At 37.9% G+C, this 23,756-nt stretch overlaps 1 protein-coding gene across 8 annotated transcripts in view; it reads left to right on the top strand.

Moving 5' to 3' along the window:
* Positions 1–23,756, top strand: part of RNF111 (ring finger protein 111) — a 53,353-nt gene that overhangs the window by 16,498 nt on the left and 13,099 nt on the right. For 5 of the 8 annotated variants that reach the window (XM_061447094.1, XM_061447097.1, XM_061447095.1 and 2 more), the window contains 7 exons: positions 4,049–4,944; positions 12,168–12,294; positions 16,066–16,229; positions 19,276–19,494; positions 20,336–20,655; positions 21,496–21,751; positions 22,522–22,873. In XM_061447094.1, the coding sequence (XP_061303078.1) occupies positions 4,049–4,944; positions 12,168–12,294; positions 16,066–16,229; positions 19,276–19,494; positions 20,336–20,655; positions 21,496–21,751; positions 22,522–22,873 (2,334 nt within the window). Of the gene's footprint in view, positions 1–4,048; positions 4,945–12,167; positions 12,295–16,065; positions 16,230–19,275; positions 19,495–20,335; positions 20,656–21,495; positions 21,752–22,521; positions 22,929–23,756 lie in introns of those variants that run through there. The other 3 variants (XM_061447091.1, XM_061447093.1, XR_009742234.1) reach the window with 2 other exon arrangements.

Raw genomic sequence — 23,756 nt, forward strand, 5'->3', positions numbered from 1 at the left:
TGAGCTAGTTTTTACTCAGGAATTTCAAAGAGTTCCTCTGTTTGCATAAATTTTATTGCACTGCTGTATGTCTTGGCATGATTAATATCAAAGGTATTTAATTTGTGACATGAATGAATAAAAGTCATGTATGCTTCATGATTCTGAGCAGTTACACAGTTTAGAGGGGCAGTTAGAATATCTATCTCTAGTTTTCAGGTAGCTGTCTTAACAGCTCTTCATTGAGACCTATTGGCTTAGAAGAAGATACTACCCAATTTTTCCTCTTGAAGTCCTTATTCTGTAGGTTAATAGGCAAAATGTTTTGAGTAGGAAGGAGGAATACTAATGCTTATTGAGCTTTCTGCATCTTGCTGCTTTTTGGAAAATTTGAGCTCTACTTTTAATTAGGGACATTACATGGGAACTTCTAAATGTTTAACAGCAGATGATCTCATTCTAATGAGTCTTAATTATTTGCATAATATTTTTGTAGTCCCTCTTAAAGTTTGTCTTCTGTATAAAAGCATTGGACTTATATGTAGTGTGGGTCTTATGCCTAACCACTGAAAATACAGTGGGTTGGAATCCAGCTAAATGTAAGCTCATCTTCGAGCTTCTGTCTGTTTTGGTCAAATCTTTTGTTCAAAGCTTTGTCGTATCATTTCCAAATAGTGAAGGAATGAATTATTTGCCATTGTTGATTGGTACCCTTCACTTCAAAAAAGTACTTGCATGTAAGTTGTGTGATTTGTAATTGGAAGCCAGCAGCTCTCTGGTGAGTTAGCAGTTCTTCAGGCTCTGTATTGGTTAACAAAACTGAAGAGTTCTTGATTACTCAGTTCAGTTACTGCAGACTTTTTACATGGTTGTAACAGTGCAGATACACAAAACATTTGAGTTAACTGGCTGTTACATCTAGGCTGCCTGTTGGAAGAAAACTAAGCTAGTAAATAGTGTTTCAAGTGCACTAGTTTTCACTGTGTGGTGGTTTAGGAGGTTTGTCATCTTACAGTATTCTGATGTTTCTCAAAATGTTAAAATGTTTTGCTTTTTTTTTTTGCTGTAACTTAAATATCTGTATTTTAGCACAGCTGCCTCTGTGCTAAAGTAAACAGCATTTATACAAAGATAATCCCATTCAGAATGCAGAATTTACATACTGAAGTTTTCCACGCCAGAGTTTAACAATAGAAGGGGGTGTGTGAGTGAGCACTCCAGTGGGTAGAGTCCTTTGTTAATGAGCCCCTGATTGTGCTCACTTAATGAGAAAATGGTCAGATTTTTCTTACTTTAAAAAACTTCAGAATTAAATAAAATTGGCCCCTTAATTTATCATGTTAGAAAGATAGGAAACTGTCCCAAACCCCCACTCCCCAAGCTGAAAGATTTTGTGGATTTTCTAAAACTTGAGATGGAATATGGTGTTACTGCAGGAGGGGCTGGCTTGCCTTTGGACTGTGGAATAGATTGCGTACACTGAGTGTTGCATTTCTGTAGAACAGTGGCGTGTAAATAACAGAACAAAAATACTGCCTTAAGGTGACCTTGTGAGGATGAGGAAAAGGCTGTGTACTTCTTGTTCTCTGTGTGCTTATGACACACAAAGAACAAGCAGTGCTTGTTAGAAATTGTATAAGATGGAAGTCTCGAACTTAATTTTACCAGAGAAAGATGGTGTGTGTATCTGAGGGTAAGTACATGCCCAGAGAGGAGCGCGGGAGAGCTGGTATTTTTCTCCAGAGCTGTCAGGAGCAGAGAAGGATGGGTAGAATTTCACAGCTTTAATGGAGGCTTCTTTGTTTACTGTGTAGATGTCTTACACTCTTAAGTTTAATCCAATTTTTTTCCCAATTTTGCAACTGCTTTTATGCAGCCCTAGAGAAGTGGGTATTCTTATATAGTGCATTCCACTAAAACTGATTGCAATGAAATATGTATGTCCAGAATGCCAGTCTTCTGTTTAACACTTGAAAAGAAGAAATATTTCCTACTTTGAAGTGAAAGAACCTGTTCTGTTGTTGGACTAATTTGCCAAAAGAGGAGGTTTAGTCCAACATGGATGTGGTTAGCTTTTGACTTGCTGATGTAAAACATCTGCTGTAATTCCAGTAGAAACCAGCACCACTTTCTTAGTTACCATGGGGTATAGGCTTCACATTTAACAGTAATTGCTACAAATGTTTTGTAGGATTTCTAGTGACAACATTCAAAGGGATCTTTTCAGCAGAGGTTCTAGGATCCACAAGACTCTTGGATCTCCAGAAAGATCCAGTGAATTTATGCTTCTTTACATGTTAGTATTGCAGCCTATATGCCTTTTGCTAAATTCTAGTTCCCAATTGCATCAGTTGAAGAACTGGATTAGTTGCTTATGGCTGAGAACACAGGCTCTCTGAGAGAATGCATCAGTTTATAACTGTTACAAAGTGAGGTAGGTCATTCTTCAAGGTCTGTTAGGCACAACTAGCTCACAGATGCTCCTAAAAGCACCAGTTTGTGAGACAATATAAGAAATGCTGATTTGACTCTGAGTATTCTCAATCTTGTATTGATTCATTCTGTGACAAAATAAAGAACTTGAAATATTGGCACCAGATAGAATAGTATGTTAGCATTTTGAAGAGTTTAGAGTACAGGCAGGAGATTATGGACCTGAGTACGCAATGCTACTTAATTTGCCGTAGATCTTGCTGTTGCTGCCTTAGACTTTTTTGTGGCTTCATGCATATTCCAGCTGTGTTGCATAAAGATCCTCATTTCCACATTAGGTATACTTGGGTATATTTTTCTTGAGCAGCCTTCTGGTGGTTCAGCACAACCTGCTGTAAGCCAGGTGTAGCTGTTCGAATGCTTGCATGATGAATTGGATTGGTGTCTGATCTGACTGGGAATTGGTATCTGATCTTGGATTGGTGTCTGATCTTTCAGGTGGGTCAGCTCTACATTCTGGTTCAGTGCATAAACATCTCTTTTAGAACAGCATAGGAGGTGTTCCTTCAAACAAGTGGTGAGGGAGGGAGGAAAGAGGGAACACGTGACTGCTTAAGTAGTACAAGTGTCAAATGTGTGCTATAACCTTACTCATCTGAGGCACAAAATGTGATATTAGTTACAGTAAAGAGTACTTCAGTGGTTTATCACAGTGGGAACTAAATTCTTTTGTTGCTTCCTTTGGGGACTTTAAACAGAAGGCAGAGATGCCAGATGAAGCAGATTGAAGGTGAATATCTTACAGAGCTTGCTGTTGCCTGTGTGTCTCAGTAGTCTGCCAGTACAAAAGTTTTTCTTTGAAACAATCTTTGAGGTTAATGCTGCACTGTTGTATGTTGACAGCCTAGTATTTTGACAGGGAGGGGAGTTTGCCTGCTACCAACTATTGAGGGAACATGTGGTATGCTCAGTTTCTGTTGTAGGATAGAGTTAAAATTACATGGACTGAAAATAGCTCTGTACATGGCACTATTCTTGTGTGATTTTTATTTTTTTTTTTAAAGAAAATCTAGGTAATAGATTTCTATTACTTTACCTTAAAAATAACAGGGTTCAAAATCTCTCCTGTTCTGTTCCTTTTTATGTCAGAAAAGAACCATGAATTCTAAGTAGCTGATTTTTGTAGCTCAGTTGTCACCATACTGTACCATGTGGTGTGTTCCAGGTATTTACTATCCATATACATGCAGCAATAGAGGGAGATGTAGGCCCTATTTAAGCATGCAGTTTAGTTCATGGTTGTTTAGCTGAAAGTTATGTAACTTTGTAAGTGGCAGCCTGTAAAATGGACATCGTCCATACGTTTTGCAGTCAGGATACATTTTCTCTGTGAAAATTATGAAGTTTTCAGTGGCTATAAGAACTTGCCTTCAATGCAAGTTATGAGAGTTCTGTTTTACTTCAAAATTACATTGTCAAGCAGTAATCTTAATATTATGAAACATTCGTACTTCAGTTACTGCTGTTTCGCTTTTCCCAACAATGGGCTGGTCATAGCAGTGAATGTCTTTTAGTTCAATTTTTCTATCAAAATCTGATGCTTGTTTTCTTGATGCATATCTGTTTTTATTTCTAGGCCTTTCTTTAAACTTTCCATGTCTAAATGGACTCCTGAATGTAACATACTTTATACTCTAAAAGCGGATATGAAGAGTGAAGTTCCTTCTGATGCACCAAAGAGACAGGAGAGTCTGAAGGGGATCCTCTTGAACCCTGAGCCTACTGTGGCAGCCAAAAGCTTCCCTGCAGAAGTTGAGATGATTGCTAGTAAAGTAGGGAATGAGTTCTCTCACTTATGTGGCAATTCTCAAAAGCAAAAGGACATGAATGGCAACCGTACAGACCAAGACAAAAGTGTTGTGGTGCGAAAAAAACGCAAGAGCCAGCAGGCTGGTCCTTCATATACTCAAAATTGTCCTGAGAAGGAAAACCAGAAAATCATAGGATTAAGACAACATCTAGAAACACAGAGTGAAGACAATGATTCTTCTTTTAGTGACTGTATCTCTTCACCTTCATCTAGCCTACATTTTGGAGACTCTGACACAGTAACATCTGATGAAGAAAAAGATGCTCCTGTGAGACACCCTCAGGCAGTGTTGAATACTACGAGTAGAACTCACAGTGCAAGGTCACAAAAGTGGCCTCGGACTGAGGCAGACTCTGTACCTGAGCTATTAATGAAAAGGCCATGTTTCCACAGCAGTTCCTTAAGAAGACTTCCATATAGGAAGAGATTTGTGAAAACAAGTTCATCGCAGAGGACACAGAACCAAAAAGAGCGAATTTTAATGCAGAGGAAAAAGCGGGAAGTGTTAGCTCGAAGAAAGTACGCTTTACTGCCCAGCTCTAGCAGTTCCAGTGAAAATGACATTACTAGTGATTCTTCTTCCAGTTCATCTACTGAAGGGGAGGAAGACTTATTTGTGTCGCCTGGTGAAAACCACCAGAACAGTACAGCTGTTCCTTCAGGTAAAGCTCAATTCCTGAGGTACTTCTGATTAATGAGCGTTCCTCATGTGCAATATGCTTCGTTTGTGAGTGCTTTGGAGCAGTTGTTCTTGTGTGTTTACAGAAGTTCTATTACAAATAGACTTACTGCAAGTAATCTGAACATAAATTCTTGATGGGAAAAGAAATATTTAGAACTTCCAGTAAAATTACAACAAAGCTAGAATCTTTAATAGGTAAAGTTAATGATTTCTCAACGCTGTACTGGAAGGTTGCTGAACCTGATCAGTCACATGCTGTGGAGTTGTTCCTTATTTTTTTTTTTTTTAGCTGTTGAGTTGTATTAAAAATCTTAGCTGCCATAGCTTTGTTAACTGACTGTGGGGATGACAATTCTCTCTGGTTTCAGAATGTAGAGATACCTGCTAAAACCTAATTAATTGCACTTGACAAAGAAACTGGGGGGGAGGCGGGAGGAGTTGGTCATTGTGATAAGTGCCTGAAATAGGATTCATTTGAAGGTAGTAGCTTTAGTATTGTTGTAGAAAATTCTAAGCTCTGAAGTTGTGAAAAGTATTGAATATATACCAAATGTTTTACCTCAATAAATTCGATGCAGTAATCTTGCAGTTGACTTACACAGATGTTTCTCTAGTATGTCTTGACACAGTATATGAGGGCATACTTGAATGTTTGGAGTGGGTTTTGGGGGGGGGGTGTTTGGGTTTTTTGATTGGATTTTTTTTGGGAGGGTGTGGGAATATGTTGTTTAATTGTTGGTTTGGGTTTGGGGTTTTCTTTTTTCCCCATCTACCAATTTGCTTGGACCTTTATAATCTTAAATTTGCCAAGTAAAAAGTGGTCCCAAGACTGGGACCCACAGTATTCACAGTGTTGTAGCTGTGCCTTCTGTTTATCATTTCAGCTTTTTAGAGAGCAGGTGCGTAGAACACAGCATAGTGTTAACCTGCACAGCCATGGGTTTTGCCCTATGATATATGTCTTTTAGAAAGTGAAACCGTATCTCAGACTGTGCTGATCATTCAACTGAGAAAAAATAACATACAAGGACAGGGCTCTTCTTTTGTTTCGGGGTGGTTATTGTTGCTGTTGTTAAAGCAAACAAACCAAACACACACACAGGCTGCATAAATAATTCTGAAACGGAGGAATTATTGCGGAGCCTTAATTATCTTTGTGCATATTTGTGGGGAGAGAAATGTCATTTTTTTTAAGCCTAAAAAGTTATACTTGGCATGCATGTTCAAGCATATTGAAGATATGACTTGTAAATAATTAAGGTGTGGGGGTATGCATGCATTCATATTAAAAGACAATGTGGGAAACTACATTTTTGTTCCCAAGTTAATAGTTTACTCTCATTTTTGGAGGGGATGGAGTTTCATGTAACAGAGATGATGCAGAACCATTAACACAGTGCAGCATGCGATGATGGCACTGGTATATAGAGATGAGAAAATGTAGGTTATGGCTTCTTAGGTGACCATCTATTTCTAACCATGATAAATGTATTTAAAGAGAGAATTGTCAAATCATTTATTTGAGCTATTAAAAACTACTACCTGTTCTAACACAGATTCAGTTAATACAGTTTCTGTGCTTTTATTTCCCTTGATGTATTTCTGTTAGGCCTTTTTCCAAAGGCATTTCAAAAGATTCTTTTTGGAGAGAGATCTCTGTAAAAAAATTGTGTAATAATCAGTAAATATTCAGGCTGTTAAGGTAACTTCTGCTAATTCAGTGCTATTTTGAGGGTAGGAAGACTGAAACTTGCACTTTGCTTCATGTAGTTATGTGAAAAAGTGTATTGTCCAATGACTTAAAAAATTATTAGCGCTGCAGCAGTTATTTTAGATTAAAACACTAACATCAGTTGTAACTGCAGTAAGGTACATCTTAATGCGTATTATGCTGTCTGTACTTCAGGACTAACACTTGCAGTGAGCTGAGAAGTAATTTTGCCTTAGAGTATGTGAATGCTGTATTGTTTCTTTTTCCAGTGGAAATATTATTGATGGGAAGGTTTTGAGCATTTTATTTACATTGCAGATAGAACAGGAAGTTGAGCAGACTTCCTATATAAGAGTGTTCTATTTTTAGTAAAAATGGAAGTGTGATTAACGCTTTCTGTAGCCTTCTGCTGTTACATAAGGCATTTCTAGTTACTGAGTTAATTGGGACAGAAATGGGGCCAGCTGGAAAAATAGCTATGCAACTTATCTGTATACTGAGCAAGCAGGATGGTGCTTCTATAGCAGGAAAGGGTTGTATTGCTAGTAATGCTACACTAGCCTGGTAATGTTAGGGAAGAATTTTTTGCTCTAGATTGGCATGTGAAGGTTACATATGCATCTGCTGAAGTCCCAGAATATACTGAAGGACAAAGAACTGCTAAATGTATAAGGCCAACAGCATATATGTAAAGGTACTAGAGGACAGACTAAAGAAAGGAGGAAAATAATCAGAAAAGAAAATGCAAGGAGATACGGTAATAACTGTTTTTTTTTTTAATAAGGAGGCATCAAAGAGATGTGATTAGTCTTGTAGCCCACTTAACAGCAGTTTGTATTAAGGATGTGTCACAAAATATTTCTTTGCATGTTGAGGATTACCTGAAGTTACAGGGCATTTAAAGAATTAGTGTATTCTGTGCTGGATGTTTCTTTCTGATTACTGCAAGAAATGGCAGTAATAGATTTTTCTGAGTGTTTAGTGGGTTAGTTCTTGTAGTTATTAACTTAGCAATCTTTGGAAAATTAGATATGTGGGTGGGGATTTTTGGCAATTTTTTTGTTTCGTGTTTTTTTTTTTTGTGGTTTGGTGTGGGTTTTTGGGGTTTGTTTGATTTTTTTTTTGTTGGTGAAGGTGGTGGGTTTTTTGTTTTTTTGTTTGTGGTTTTTTTTTGTTGGCTTTTTTTTTTCCAACAAATTCTTTTAGAAAACCTTTACCAAAAAAACCCCAAACAACCTATATAGGCTTTTTCCTCCTTTTCTATCGGGAAAGGTCTAACTCTGCTTTGGGTGTGGGAGAGTATTGAACAAGTACAAAATCCAGACACCTGGGAATTAGATTGTTTTACCAACTGTTTGCCATAACAGGCAGCTGTCGTCATTAAATCTGGGATGACCAGATGAACCTCACTGAGGAGAAGGAGAGTTGAGGGCATGAGGACAGTGTAAGAGCAGTCATGTAGTTTAACAATACAGTTACAGTTGAAGGTGCAGGTGCTTTCAGGGGTATGCTAGTGTGAATGTTTAGCAGTTCCTTTTAATAGGACTGCTGGTTGTACAGTTAAAATGACTGCAAACAGCAGCAGTTTTGCTGTGAAATGCAGATTTTGATTTTAGGTAGCTCAGAAACTTTTCTCTGGTACTTGGAGGACCTGTATATGCACCTATAGAGAGAATCCTCTTTGACTTTCCTTGTCAAATGTGGCAAAATTTCAACTTTTCATGTAACTGGATCTCTGTAATAATGTATATTTTCTGATATGGTTGAACAGGTATTTGGTTTTCAGCTTGGATTTAAAAGGCTGTGGGTGCCATTTGGAGACATCCAGTCAGTGGAGTGAAATCTAGCCAAAGTTAAAATTGGAAGAAGGTTTTAGCTTCACATAATCTTGATTTGGCAGTGAAGCTGAAGCCCAGGAAATGTTAAAGTGTTGATGTAAAAAAACCTGGTAGAATTTTGCATTGTCATGAATTGTTCACCTAATAGCACTTTAAATCCCTTCAGGGTCTGACATGTTACTTTGATATTTTTTAGCAGCTAGTGATAGACAGGCCTTTCCTCTACTTTCAGAGTATAGAGCTGTTGAGAAGCTGCTCCAGTTTTTGTTCAGAGCTGCTTAGAATGATAAGACTGAGTTTATTCAGTATCATCCTCTTGATTCCTCAAATGTATATGTTGTCTGTCTCCCAGACATGTTGAATGTAGACATCCAATGTTTTAAAAGCCAGAGGCTTGTGAAAATATTAAACATATACCACCACTTCATGTTGAGATTATTTTAACAGTTTTGAGATAAACATGTATCAAGTAGAAATGGGTTGCCTGTTAGTAGAGTTTGTTATTTTTCAGTTATTTAATCCCTCCTAAAACTACAGCATATTCACTCCTTTTCTCACGGTGACAGATGCAGCTCATAATTCAGAGCTTTTGTCACAACAGCATTAGTGGACAAGGAAGTGAATACAGATCCTTTTTATCATGCCTTTTCATAGAGAGGGCTTGAGGAAGAACTGGAAAGAGGTGAGGAAAGAAGCACCTGGCTTTGTGAGCAGTTGACATTAACCACTGTTGCTATATCTAGCTACTGTGAATTGGAGCTTTAAATAGCTACTGTAATAGAAGTTAGCGTGGAATTCACTTCAGCACTTCCCTGTAGCTGATGCAGCTTTCTGTAGTGTAAGGATGCTACTTCCAGAATTGGCTTGCTGTAGTGTTGCTGATAGAACTAAGATACATGTGCTTGGTTAAGAACAGTCAGTAGAGTGTGGGATTAGCCTGTATTAGCATGGCTCACAGTCGGACAATTCTGTTGACTGTCTTTTCCACCAGGGTGCAGACTCCCAAGTAATTTGCATGGTTTTGAAATTTTCTCACGTTATGGACTGCTGCTATTGGAAAGTGCATTCCAAATAAGTCTCAGGTGCAGAAAAACTGTCATCTTCTAGTAAGTGTGACCCAACGCCAAGGGGACCAGCAGGTTTTTTGTAGGGATCCTTGTCAGAGTGGTGATGGCTCTAAATCAAAGTGACAATTAAAGATTTATTTTCTTAGCAGGATATTATGATTAGTATAGCACAGAATTTATTATTAGAATGGAACAACATTTCTGCAAGCAGAACCAATATAGTACAGTCTATAGCTTAATACAAAGTTTATAACACAACTTAAAATTTCTAATCACCTGGACCATATGCAGATCAGGTAAAATTTTGATATGTGTTTTGCTGCATCGATGTAACAATCATAATTAGACTCAAAAATTGTATAGAAGAGTGAGTCGGTCCTCAGAGGAAGCAGCCAGTGGTGGAGGTATCACTGGCCACTGGGGGTCACAGTTCTCACTGTCCAGCAGCAGTTCTGGTCCATGTTCCCACTTAAGATTTGTAACTGGTGATTTTATAAGCAGTGCTCTGTGTGCTGTTAAGCTTTCCTGGTCTGTGACAGGGTGATCAACAACACCTGGTTGGCCGGGTGCCTGAGACCTTCAAGGACCGCAAGGAGGGGAGTAATAGTCCTGGAGCCCAGGAATCCTGAGGCTGTTAGGGAGGGGAAGAAGAAATATGTTTGGGTTGTCTGCTTGTTTCACAGGACCTTCAGAGCCTGAGAATGAGGGGGAACAGAATGAATACGTGACCTGCTCGGTCACAGAGAATGGCTGCGTGCATCAGAATGGTGTTAGCTATGCTAACTGTATTACCAGGGTTTGGGAGCAGGGCATACTGCTTATACCTAATTCAAGAAGTTGGAAAGTTGAAGAAATTAGTACTTGTTAACACTAATAGGATATTTATTTGTAAAATGTTATCCATTTCAAGCTGAATTACTATGAGGTACAAAGTACCAGCAAGTTAAATAACACATTAGACACACTTGCTGACAGCTGTCCATGAGCAATGAATGGACAAGGAAGTGCTCTCTGACATCTGTAACAGTGTTGTGGGTGCTGGGTGGTGTGAGAGCTTTCAGTTAAAGACTGTAGCCTGGACTTTCTACTCTGACTGCATAATTTTGCTTCCTGCAGCTGGCAGAGAGGCTGTAGACCTCAGCAGGCCCTTGCTTGATCTGGTGAAAACTTGTAACTCTAAGCTATTTCTGTCACTGGAATGTGACTGCTTATTTTAAATCTCTTCTGTTTTCACTTGTGGCTTGGTCAGTCTGTCTCATGTGAAATTGTGTATTGTAAAATGCCTTCACTGTCTTACACGTAGTGTTTAACTAGTTTAAATATTACATTTTGGCCTCTCTGTGTTTTAAATTTTAGCATGTGGCTGTATGTGTTAAACACTAATATTTTCAATCTTTCCCCAAATGTTCAAGTTATGAGAATTAATTTTGTCACATATAACTTCCAATAATGAGAATTTGGTGAGTACCTGTATCTGGAAGCATTGCTCTTTCTTCAGGCACCAGTCTCTCTGGGATAAGTATGACCAGAAACAGATAAAGGCCATTGGAAAACAAGGAGTACAACTTGTTTTTTTCAACACACAAAAATGTTGATGGAGGGGGAAAGAGAAGAAGAAATAATCTGCCTTGCCTTGCCATGGGGTAGAGCAGCTGAGAACATTCAGTCCATACAGGATCTAAGCATTCACTTGAATGAGAGCAAATGCTTTGAAGTGCTTAGCTTAGAAAAAGCAAACTGCCATTTGAAATTTTGCAGATTTCTTCAAGAAATCTAGCTCATTTACTTAGTTAGTTCTTTTGGCCCTGTGGGGTTCCTATATTGAATAATCCATAGCTCAATTTAAGTATTCTAGGTAGCTCAAATTTGTCACTGTCAGTATTACATCTGTAGAGAAGTGTTTCCATGCATCTGACTAATGGGCTGGAACTGTAGTTATTCTTCCTGAAGTGAAACTTGTTTCCTGTCGAAACTCATTTCTAAATTGGTATTTGTGGGGTATTGGTGGTTGTTTTTTTACCATCGGTGGTTTCATTTTAACTTCCTCTAATATATGATTGTGAATGCCATTAAAAGTGTAAAGACGTTTATAGATCTGTGGGGTTAATTTTGTTGTAAAAATAAATTAACACATATTAGTTGGTGCATAATATTTTCTCCTGTTGCCACTGTTTAGCCTTGAGACTTTAATATCTACAAAAACCATTAAAAAAACCTATTAATGGTAACAAACCACGACTGCTTTGCTAGTTTGAAAGCTTGGGTTTTTTTTATATTAAGTGACTGAATTTTGTTGTGTTAAATCTAGTAAAATTCACTGTGGTTGTTCCAATACATGGTAGAATGTCAGCTTGTATATCCACTCCCTCCAATCTTCTGCCTCTGTTTATTTTACTCCAACATTTCCAGCAGAATTGATACCTTTAATAACTAGGTCGTGTAGTTGACAGTTATACACTACAGTTTTGACATACCCAGTGAAATTGCCTACATGCATTTAAAGTCTAGTAAAAAAACAGTCTCTTATAATGACAGCTTCTGAGATAGATGAAATATACAAACTTCCTTCTTCCTTTTTCCTCATCAGGAAGTATTGATGAAGATGTTGTGGTGATTGAAGCATCCTCCACTCCCCAGGTTACTGCTAATGAAGAAATAAATGTTACCTCAACTGATAGTGAAGTGGAGATTGTCACAGTTGGTGAAAGCTACAGGTGAGATTTGCATCTATTTGAATTAATGCAGTTTTTCTTGACTCCCAAGTTCGTCACAAGGCTCTGTGTCATTAAAAGCACCTAAAGCACTGCCATAGAAATTCTACCCAGGATGCATAGCATGCATTTTTTTTATTTAAAAACCCAACCAAACAAAACAAATCAAACAAAAACCAACCAACCAAACCTCTAAAACTCAAAGCCCCAAACCACAGCTTTGCCAAAGCTTGACAATTCAGCTAATTGGGAGTTGTTGAGGTGGTTGTAGTTAGTGTGACTGATGGGCAGAATTTTAGGGAAGCAAAGCTGTACCACTGTACAGCTCCTAGAATGAGTGAATGTAGGCTGAGTTGACTAGGGATTAGTTGAGCATTTCTCACTAAAGCATCCTACTCTTTTGAAGTTTCTGCTGTGTATGCTTTCCTGGTTTTTTTCATGCCTCTCTGGAAGTTCTGGTCCATATTTGTCTGATTTTGAGGAATATACTGAAATTCCTTGAAGAAAACTTAAAATTGTCGTATGTGTGGGACTGTTGGAGATGCCTTCCTGTTGTGTATGTTTCCAGATTTGTGAACCTGAAGACAAAATTGTAGAATATGAAGAATAACTACTTTTTTTTTTTACAGAATAATGACAAAGGAACAATAGGCAGTAAATTATGAAAATATTCCATCTCTTTGTTGTCAGACAGTGCTTTCACTGATGCAGTTTTAAATTCAGAATTACAGACAAGTTTTCATGCAAAAATCACTTATTGCAGTAAATGTCACAGTGAATAAGACAGTTTTATGTTGAAGACAAATGCGTGAATAATGCAGATTTCAGGAACACTTGGAACTTAATTGTTTGTGTAGCTCTGGCATACAAAGGATGTCATACTTACAAAAATACACAGCCTCAATCTATAGCAAAGAAGTAGGGAGAGATAAGAGAAAGCAACATTAATTTCTTCAACAATATTTATTTCCTTCCATTTAAAAGAAAACAAAAGCTGCAGAATCAACAAATGCTGTTTTGAGGTTTAGAAACATGTTTCTAGAAATAGTTGATTTATGCACATGAATGTATTTATTAAGAACAACATATATGCTTGGAAAGACTTGAGCTACATCAGATTAACGCTTTAGCCTCTTACAACTTGCATGAAAAGCTTTAACAGGTAAAAAAACAAGGCTAGATGAAAGCGATTGTGCTTATGGAACATGAAATCAAATTTCATAAGACATAAAGATGCTTTTAGAAAATAAACAGCTTTCTGTCTTCCTGGCACCAATAAGAGTATTTTATGCATTAGCCATAAAAGACTTGGGGGGGGGGGGGGGGGGGATAAATTACTACCTTCTTACCCTACCTACAGCCAAAACAGGAGCAGCAGGCCTCCCTCTTTTAATTGATGTTAGTCTTGTTTTGCCTGGTGCCTTAAGTGAGAAGGAGATTGAATCAGTTCTGGTGATCTAAATTTCTGGCCTGTTTGGTTTGTTAGACCTTCTAACATGAAGATTTCGCAAAGGCATTTGATTATGTATCTCTCTTAAGATTGTAACAGAATGGTCAAATTAGGTTTTGCTCTTTAACTTTTTACTATACTTGCTCTCAACTGTTGCAGCAAGACATCACTGAAAATGTTCAGCTGAAAACTTTTTGAGAAGATCAAAGAAATACCTGGGGTTTAGTTTGTTAATGGAAAAAGTACTGATTCGGTGTGTTTAGTATTGGTTGGTTTTGTTTGTTTATGTAATACACATGGCAAGCTTTCTGGAATTCCTCTCTATGATTAAGAAGAATCTTAAATTCACATCTTGAGCCTGAAATGTCAAAAACTGCTGAATTAATCTTTTGTGCCTTGTACATAGAGTATTTCCTATGCAGGAAATTTACAATTTACAGGTGAAACTTAGTTTGAAAGGAATTGACTCACTTGAATGCAGGGATTTTTTTTTGTATGAATGTACTTGATAGTACCTGAGGGTCAGCTGATGGTTGAGCATGCATACAAGCATGCTGGCATTTTAGCCCAGATCAGAAAGAAGACTTAAAGATCAGAAAGAAGGAAAGAAAATTCATGAGGTGTTTAATCTGTCTCTTCCTGAATCTTCCTTTTAGTCATATCTTCCTCTTTTTTTTTTTTTTTTTTTTTTTTTTTTGGATAAAACAAAACTAGTTGAAGAAGCAAGGAAGGAAGCCAGCATTCTCCAGACAACACAACCCATGGATCTCTTAGAAACTCGGAATTTGTGTTTAGACTTCAAAAAGCTAGAAACAAGAACAGTTTTGTGTTGGAAGTGTTGAGGCAAAGCATCTGTTGTGATGTAGACCCAGGAACGTGTTAGTGTACATAAGATAGTCTTTCACTTTTATCAGTGTGTTGTAGGCAGGATAGATAAAGAACATAGAGATGGCATTTTCCATCTTAACTGCAGGAGAGGCAAAGATGAAGTAGAAGGCGAGACATTAACCATTCTTTGTATTACAAGAGCGCACCTTGAGTCACCAAAGAGGTGACCAGAGAGGTAAATTTTATTCTGGATGGTCAGTAGGACACACACAAAGCACAAACAAATCAATTTGGATATAATGCAAACCCAGACTTGAAGGGCTTTTTTTTTAACCTTTTTGTACCAGCTTAATCTTTAAAGTACAGTGATTACTAAAGTGGAGTGGAAGTGTAAGTCAGTTAAGACTGTAGCAAACATGCTTTTTGCACTACAGGAACATATACTGATCTTTGTTAGCGAGTTACACAGATGGGTTAAAGGGAGTACAGACAGAAGAGAAATGTAGACTGAGCTCCATGGTGATATGTGCAGTGGGTTTGGTTTGTTTTTAGTGAAGTCATTCCCTTTTCTTCACATTTTCCTCTTCTGAATTTCTGAAGGCTGAGTACATTGTTTTTTCGACCTGGAAAATAAGAGCCACTTGATCTGTGTAAATACTGGAGAGTCAGGTTTTTAACAGTAACTGGTAAATACCATGCTGTAAAAATATTCTTCCTCTTAACTTAAATTCCAGAACATCACTGATTTGAGTGCTTGGGTTTGTATGGCTCAGTTGAAGAGGTGCTAAGTGTTATACTGCAGAGATAAAACCACCTCTGTCCTTAGGCATGGGTTACAGGCTTATGATTTTCTCTCAAACCATGTTTCATCATACAAAGGTTACACAAAGTTGTGCTTGTTCTTTGAGAAGAGGAGAAACATAATATTCAAGAGAGAAAAGTCCAGAGATTTTAAGACATTTTTGAAATAGAAAATACGAAAATGACCTTCTGAAAATATTCTGTCCCAAGTTAACATGCACAATTACTTAATATTTACAGATGTTCGTTGTCTTTACAGTTCAGCCAGCATTCATAAATCCGCTGTTTCAGATTGCATAGGAATAGTGTAGGATTTGGAGACCTTATTTACTGTTAACAAAGCTAAAACATGACATCAGAAGTAACTGCTGCCTGACTGTGGTTGTAGAGTTTCACAGTGAATTTTTTTTATAAGTTTCTTGTATGTATTTCACAGTAACATGGTTTAAAGACCTTTAAACTCTCCTTGTTGAGTATTTGCCATTATGTTATATGGTAAAGGCTGCAGTAATGTTTGTAAGTACACATGTAGTGAATGTGGAGGAATGGGGTATTCCAACACAAGAGAATGCTTTTCTAGTAATAAAAAGACTAAATAATAATTAAAAAATACTACAAGTCTTCTCAAACACTAAGGAGAAAAATTAATATTGGCAAAAACTAGGCCAGTGCTTAAGGTGTTATCTTGTTTTAAGGTCTCGTTCAACACTTGGACACACAAGATCACACTGGGGACAAAGCTCTAGTTCTCATGCTGCACGACCTCAAGAACAGCGGAACCGCAGTAGGATTTCCACAGTCATACAGCCGCTGAGACAGAATGCAGCAGAAGTAGTGGACCTTACAGTGGATGAAGATGGTAAGTTGCATTGATCTGAGAAATCTCCTCCCTTTTCAGAAGCAGGATGATCAGTGTAAGGGGAGAGAAATTAATTGCATTGTTTACAACAAAACTATTCTATGAAAATGTCTTAATTCTAAACAAACCAATTTCCAGGCCTGTCAGAAAACCCTCTTGTGGCTTTACTTTTAAAATTAAAGTTTATCCATCCCCAATGGGTCTGCTAGATACAGTTTTTCTTCCAAAACTGACCTGAGTATGTGTCGTGTGTGTTTGAAGGCTGACTCACCAGGCAGAAATTATAGAACAGGTTGGAACTGCTTCTTTTGTAATATGCACTTCAACACTGTAAAATCTATTACTCCTTGTGCTTTGGAATAGTTACTGTTCTTGTAGGCTTTGGAGTAAAAATTACTTTAAAAAAAGGAAGGAAAAAATCCAACCAGAACCAAATCCCCAACAAAACAAAAACCAAACAAGCCAGAAAACAAACCAATAACCCCAAACTAGTAAAGTTTGTTAGGTTTCTGAAGCTGTAACCTTTGTTTCCTAACATTAAAATCTGCTAGCATTTAATAAATCTGTTTCTGCTGAAAATCATAAGAGCAACTTCCATGTATTATCAGAATTTGAGAAGGAGAAACTAAAGCTCTTGTACTTTTTTACAGTTTCATTTTTTGCTGTTGGTGGTGGTTTGGGGGATTTCTTGGGTTCATGTTACTTTTAATTTTTAACAAAAGTTTTGTCCTGCTGTGCTTCCATCCCTTAGCATATTGCAAGCTAGTACCTTGCAATACCTTATTCTTCATATTGTCTTGATTTTTGGGGTGGGTTGGAGAGTTGGAAGAGTCGTAATTGGTTTTTGTTTTCTGATGGTTTTTAAGGAAGAGGGTGGGTTAATTTACAGATTCTTTTCTTTATAGATTTACTATGAAGTATCGTAACTGTATCAATGAAGGGGAATCAGAGAATGGTTAGGGTTGGAAAGGACCTTAAGATTATCTAGTTCCACCCCCCCTTGCCATGGGCAGGGACACCTCACACTAAACCATGTTGCCCAAAACTGTATCCAACCTGGCCTTGAACACTGCAAGGTATGGAACATTTACCACTTCTTTGGGCAACCTCCCTCACAGTAAAGAGCTTCTTCCTTATATCTGTCCTGAACTTCCTTTGTTTAAGTTTGAGCCCATTACCCCCTTGTCCTGTCACTACAGTCCCTTTCCACCATCCTTGTAGGCCCCCTTCAGATACTGGAAAGCTGCTGTGAGGTCTCTGTGTACCCTTCTCCAGGCTGAACAGCTCCAATTTTTTCAGCCTGCCTTCATACAGGAGGTGCTCCAGCCCCCGATCATCCTCATGTGCCTCTTCTGGACTTGCTCCAACAGCTTCATGTCCTTTTTATGTTGAGGATACCAGAACTGCAGACAAAACTGAAATGGGGTCTCATAAGAGCAAAGTAAAGGCCATCTATTGCTTTAATTGTACTCTTTAAACATTTTAAATTATAAAATTTAGTCTTAAATTCAGGAATCAAATTATTTTTAAAAATACTATTGCTCAATGAACTTTTACTTTTGTAGTGTGTATATTTATGATGGGACAGAACTGTCTGTATTGCTGATGGTGAGTCCACATAGTAACAGGCTCGCAGGGTGATTGAGGCTGTTAGAATTGAGAACTGTCTGACTGCAGGATTGCTTTCAGAACATATTAGCATCCAGCCTTGAGCCACTGTGTGATCACATGGACATGTTAGGCTATAGGTGTCCTATAGGGCATGCTGTTTTTCTTTCTGAATTTGAACATTAATACATTTCTCCCAAAATGTTTTCCTGTAAATAAAATCCAGTATATTTGAATGCCACATTAAAATGCACAGGATTTTAAATGTAGGTAACAGGTCATGGTTTTTTAATGTAATGAGTTCAAAGACTTGTGAGAAGGGAGATAAGCTTGTTCCTGTGACTTGCTCATACACCTAGTAGATGTAGAGAGCAGTCTTGAAAGCTAGTCATATTGTGTTTCGAAACTTTGTGTAAAAATTATTTGAAGTGCCGTGATGCTTTTTTTTCCCTTTTTTTTCCCCCTGACATCCATGCAGGCATTTTCATTAGCAAAGCAAACCTGAGCTGTTTCTGATGATATTCCCTTTTATGGTATCTCATATTCGTGGTCATGTCATTGCCTTCTTCAGTAATCAGAGATAAATTCAAACTTGCAGTCAAAGGCAGATGTTTTAAAGACTAGATTTGAATTTTGCCCCCAAGTATCCATTTAAATTTTAACCTGTTTACAGCTGTGTAGTAGAGAACAAGATTTACGAAGTGTTTTGTCTCCCTCTATATTAAATATATTCTTAACTATTACCTTTACAATATGCAAAATGAACATACATGTACTTTTAACAGAAGTTTCAAATACTGATTTAATGAATCTGCTTTTAATTGAGTCTAGAAACCAAGTTTATCTTGCTCTAGCCTTTGGTACTCTGCATCTGGAATGACTGAAGTTTGTAAAGTAGCACTGTTTAGTTTAGATGGTATTATGCTGCTCTTGGTTAGTTATCTAGAAGTCTTTGCTTTGTAGGCATTAAAAAAAAATGGTAATAACCAGAGAGTAGTTTGCCTCTGGATTTATAAAGGATTTCAGCAAATGCTGATCACAAAGTACCAAAGTAATTTAATTTCCTTTGTAGCAATATGTTATTCAGTAAATAAAACTTGATCTGTCAGATTTGGTTGGGACTTGATTTTTATATTAATCCTTAAAATTTGAGTTAATTTTTTTTTCTAATGCTGTTTTTTCCACGCACAAGTGAAACAGAATTAACTTTTGTCTTTTGTACCTGTCAGGTTCTTGTGTTCCAACTTGCTCAGCATCTGGCAAGACCAGAATTGAGAATTTCTTGTAAAATTATTTAAAAACAGCAACAGTAATAAACAAATACACCAACCCAAAAACCTCACCAAAACCAACCAACCAGACAAAAACAGAACAAAACCAAATCAAACCAGCTGCTTTTAAAGCTTAAGGAACATGAAAGCTTTTTTTATTTTGCTAGAGCCTACAGTTGTGCCAACCACACCAGCTAGAGTGGAGCCTCAGGTCACCAGTTCTTCTACCAGTAACAGTTCTAGTAGGTCTGCCTCAGAGCAGACCTCTGATTCATCTCAGCAGACTTCTGATTCATCTCCAGACGTCTCCAACATCCAACCCTCTGCAACACCAGAGACGAGTGCTAGTCTTCCCAGTGGCGGCACTGCTGGTAGTTCACCTGGAGGTACAGAATGAGAGCTTTCTAAACTGTTGTGTTGCCCCCTGGTACAAAGGAGGTTAATGGTCGTTCTCTAGATTAAATGGCATGTGAACTTTAACTACTGAACGTTACAGTAGTGATTTGAGAGGACAGGAATCTGATTTCTCCCCAGAGATGAAGGAAGTTGTGCTGAAGCCTTCTGCTTTTGCCTGTAGGAATTATTTAGTTGTACCCAATGAACCACCTTACTTTCTGAGGAGGTAGAATATAGTTCACAGGGAATTGATTCTTCCATTGCAATGTGTTACAGGGGTGTTTTGTAATGTGTGTTGTAAGGAAGTGAAGGAGGTATGTACATTCCTTGAATATCCCTGTATATTACCTGACTGGAAGCACATTTATACAGACCTGTTAGATACCGACCTGTAGTAAAACTGTATCTACATAGCATTCATAACATACCTGAAACATGGATGCTATCTGCAAGTCAGGTGAGGTACAGAAAATCTGAGCTGATCACAGCTGCACAAGAATTTGAGGTCCTTATGCACTAACAACAGGTACAATTTTGCCTCCTTTCCCTGCTGATAACATGGCTTAAATAAGTGGAATACGGCAAGAGTCAGTGGTTCACTTGAGTACATCCACCTGAACCATTTTCCTTTAGTTCATTTGAAAGGCATGCCTAAATCTTTTTCTGTATCCAGTTTGTTTTGTTTTAGTTTAGATCTGGTTTTCAGTCAGTTATTTGTCTGAAGTATAATATCATGAAGTACAATACTTTTTTCTATTTAAGATGCAGTTTTATGGTGATCAGCTTTACTAATTTCTTTCATTTTAATACCAAATTTTCTTTATCTTCAAGATGATATCAGAAGAGCTGCATCTAATACAACACTTGAAACTGGCCCTCCAGCCATGCCAAGGTTACCATCGTGCTGCCCTCAGCATTCTCCTTGTGGAGGACCTTCACAGACTCATCATGCATTGGGGCACCCACACACAAGCTGCTTTCAGCAGCATGGCCACCACTTTCAGCATCACCACCACCACCACCACAACCCTCATCCAGCTGTTCCACTATCTCCTTCATTCAGTGACTCCAGCTGCCCTGTTGAAAGGCCACCTCCAGTGCCTGCACCTTGTGGAGCAAGCAGCAGTTCTGGCACCAGTTACCATGACCAGGCATGTTTAATTCTTGTGACTCCACCTTTGTCATTTCAAGTCATTGCATTTATGAGAGAACGGAATGGGATGTTTGTTCTATAGCAGGCATTACAGAAGGGAACTAAGAGAAAATTTGAGCTATAATATATGGACACACAAAACCTGAAATTTTACAGTCATAATCCTATCACTGACAGCTGACATCCTTTTAACGACTGTAAGATAATAGTGGCTGTTTAAGCAAACCAAACATAAATACCTTGAAATACACTCTGGTGATCATAGCAGTTTTGCAATGCAAATGCTTCAGCTGCTTTAGGAGAAGAAAAAAATAAATAAATCTAATGCTCTGTTTATAAAAGATGTAAGAGAGTTGCTCTTCTAAAACCATTGGGTTTTAAGACTTAATTAAAACCACAGCTCTAAACCAAGACAGTTATTATTAAGAACAATACTGAGGAAACTTAATTTATATCATGCAGAACTGTTAATCTAGTTTCTGTTTTAAGTGTAATACATTTCCGCAACTGAAAACATTAAAGATAAGGGGTTTTGTCTCCAAATATTTTAATGTATGTAGCTCCCACATACTCACTGACTTAGCCATCATGGGGTTTTGGGGTTTGTATTTTACACAGCATGGTGTAATGAATTCGGTCTCTCTCACCAGATTCAAGAACTTAGGAGTAAGAAATGTCAACTATAGTTTAAAGAATGTTCCAGAATTGAGCCTTAAAACTTAAAAATTTGGATCTGAGTTGCTTGTGATTGATTTGGGTTTTATTAATCACATTGTTCGAGGGTTACTATTTTCAATGTCTGAAGAATTGCTTGAAAAAAGATGGTTTGTTTACCCAGCAGGCATTGCCAGTAGACTTAAGCAGCAGCGCTATAAGAAGTCATGGAAGTGGTGCTTTTCATGGAACATCTGCTTTTGACCCCTGCTGTCCTGGTTCATCTTCTCGAACTGCAATTTATGGGCACCAGGCTAGTGCTGGCCCAAGCCAATCAATAACAATAGATGGATATGGATCAAGTATGGTTGCGCAGCCACAGCCTCAACCTCCTCCTCAGGCATCACTCTCTTCCTGTCGGCATTATATGCATTCTCCTTGTAAGTACCAGGTACATGGGGGAAGGACCCAGTCAAACATGAAAACACCTTCCCTGGCTGCCTGTGAAAACTATTACTACCTGCTTGGTTTGATCTTGGAACTTGCCTAGCAAAACATATATTAAGAAATATATTTAAACAGTTCAGGTTGTGTAAAGGATTTGAATGGCATCAAGGTGAGGTTAAAGTATTTTCTTCTCAGTGACCTTAATAATATTCAGACTTCAAAAACTGTATCTACTGTGAAAATATTTTTCATCTCCTTTTGTATTTTAGCAGTGCCTCTTCATTTTGTTTTCCTTGGTCCATACCCCATCCCATTCCCCCAGTGAACTCTGCTTGAGCAAGCTCAGAAAGTGGACTAATTTGTTTGTGATTTCTTTGTTCGGATTTTGTGTCTCTACAGAATGGTGGGCAGGGTGGGTATTGAAAATAAACAAAAAACTTGAAGTAAACTTTCTCCCCATATATTCCTTTTCCAGCATGCATCACACAGGGGCTTGTTTGTGTGTTTGGGGTTTTTTAATTATTAATTTTGTATTGCTAGCACTGGCAAGTGGAATACTTTTGGCTGCAGAAAGTAAGAGTTTCTTGTAGGGTATATTGCTGGAATTACTTAATTTAAAAATTGGATAGGCACATATTCCCACTGCCACTTTTTACATTGGTGGAATAATATTGAAGCATTTGTGTAAAGATAGTTTTTAAAATAAATTTCAGTCATAACCTGCAACTGACCAGATTAAAATCACCTGATGTTTTCATTGCAGATGCTTCTTTGACCAGACCTCTTCACCATCAAGCTTCTGCATGTCCTCACGCTCATGGAAATCCTCCACCACAGCCACAACCTCCACCTCAAGTAGATTATGTTATCCCTCATCCAGTGCATCCTTTCCATCCTTCAATCTCCTCTCATGCATCTTCTCATCCTGTTCCACCTCCACCACCAACTCATCCTTTAGCCAGTGCAGCTGCTCCAATACCACAGCATCTTCCTGCAACACACCAGCCTATATCCCATCACATCCCTGCAACAGCACCTCCAGCACAGAGGCTACATCCTCATGAAGTGATCCAGAGGATGGAGGTCCAGAGAAGAAGAATGATGCAACACCCAACGTATGTCACAAATGTACTCAGAGCAATATCTAAACATATAATTCGTTTCCCTCAGGTTTGTAAAATGTTGCATGTGAATCTCAAACCTTTAGTTGCATGGTTAGGAACTACTAGTATGAAACAATGGTAAAAGGTGTCTTTACATACCTACCAGAGTCATGTGAGCATTAAGACTGAACCTTTTCCCTTACATCTCTGAATAATGCCTTCAGGTAAGGCATGAATGGGCATGGAAGAGAAGCTTCTGTTTCTCTCATCGTCCAGATAACAGGCAGGAATTCCTTTTCAAGCTGAACAGCTTGGAAAGTACATCATGACTTCCTTTCAGATGTATTCCTTGACATTGTGTTTTACCTTGTTGATGCTGCTGAAATTCTTTTTATATAACTAATTTATATAAAATTTTGAACATTTTAAAACAAAATGAACAATTTATCGTTAAGAGACTGTTTACCAGGTTAAATTCAGATTGAATTTAAGTACTTAGGTTTACTATGCCTTTACGTCTTTAGAAGAACGACCGAATAGTATCGGTATGAAAATGCGACCAGTGTTGAGATGCAGCTTTGGTGTTACTGTTTAAGAGATGCCACTGTTGTTAAACTAGATTTATGACACTAATACGAACAGAAAGCAGTCCTCACTGTCATGTCTCAAGTGTGGGTACAACAGCTCTAACTTCCTTACAGTCTTTGAATCAGCCATGAAATGTGGAAAAGGCAGCGTGTGAAGGTGCACTGCATTTGTAGAACAGAGAGATTCTCTGTTTTTAAATCTCATCACCTGTTTTAGACTAAAATTGTGGGATAGGCAGCCTGGAAGTTTTACATTCATGGAAATAATTTCAAATTTATATCTTAGACTCATTTTAGGAAAAATGGGC

This window comes from Pezoporus flaviventris, unplaced genomic scaffold (genome assembly GCF_033815535.1).
Source record: "Pezoporus flaviventris isolate CSIRO_AGI_PZ_B2104156 unplaced genomic scaffold, CSIRO_AGI_Pfla_v1 ptg000006l, whole genome shotgun sequence".
In the NCBI taxonomy this organism is placed as follows: Eukaryota; Metazoa; Chordata; class Aves; order Psittaciformes; family Psittacidae; genus Pezoporus; species Pezoporus flaviventris.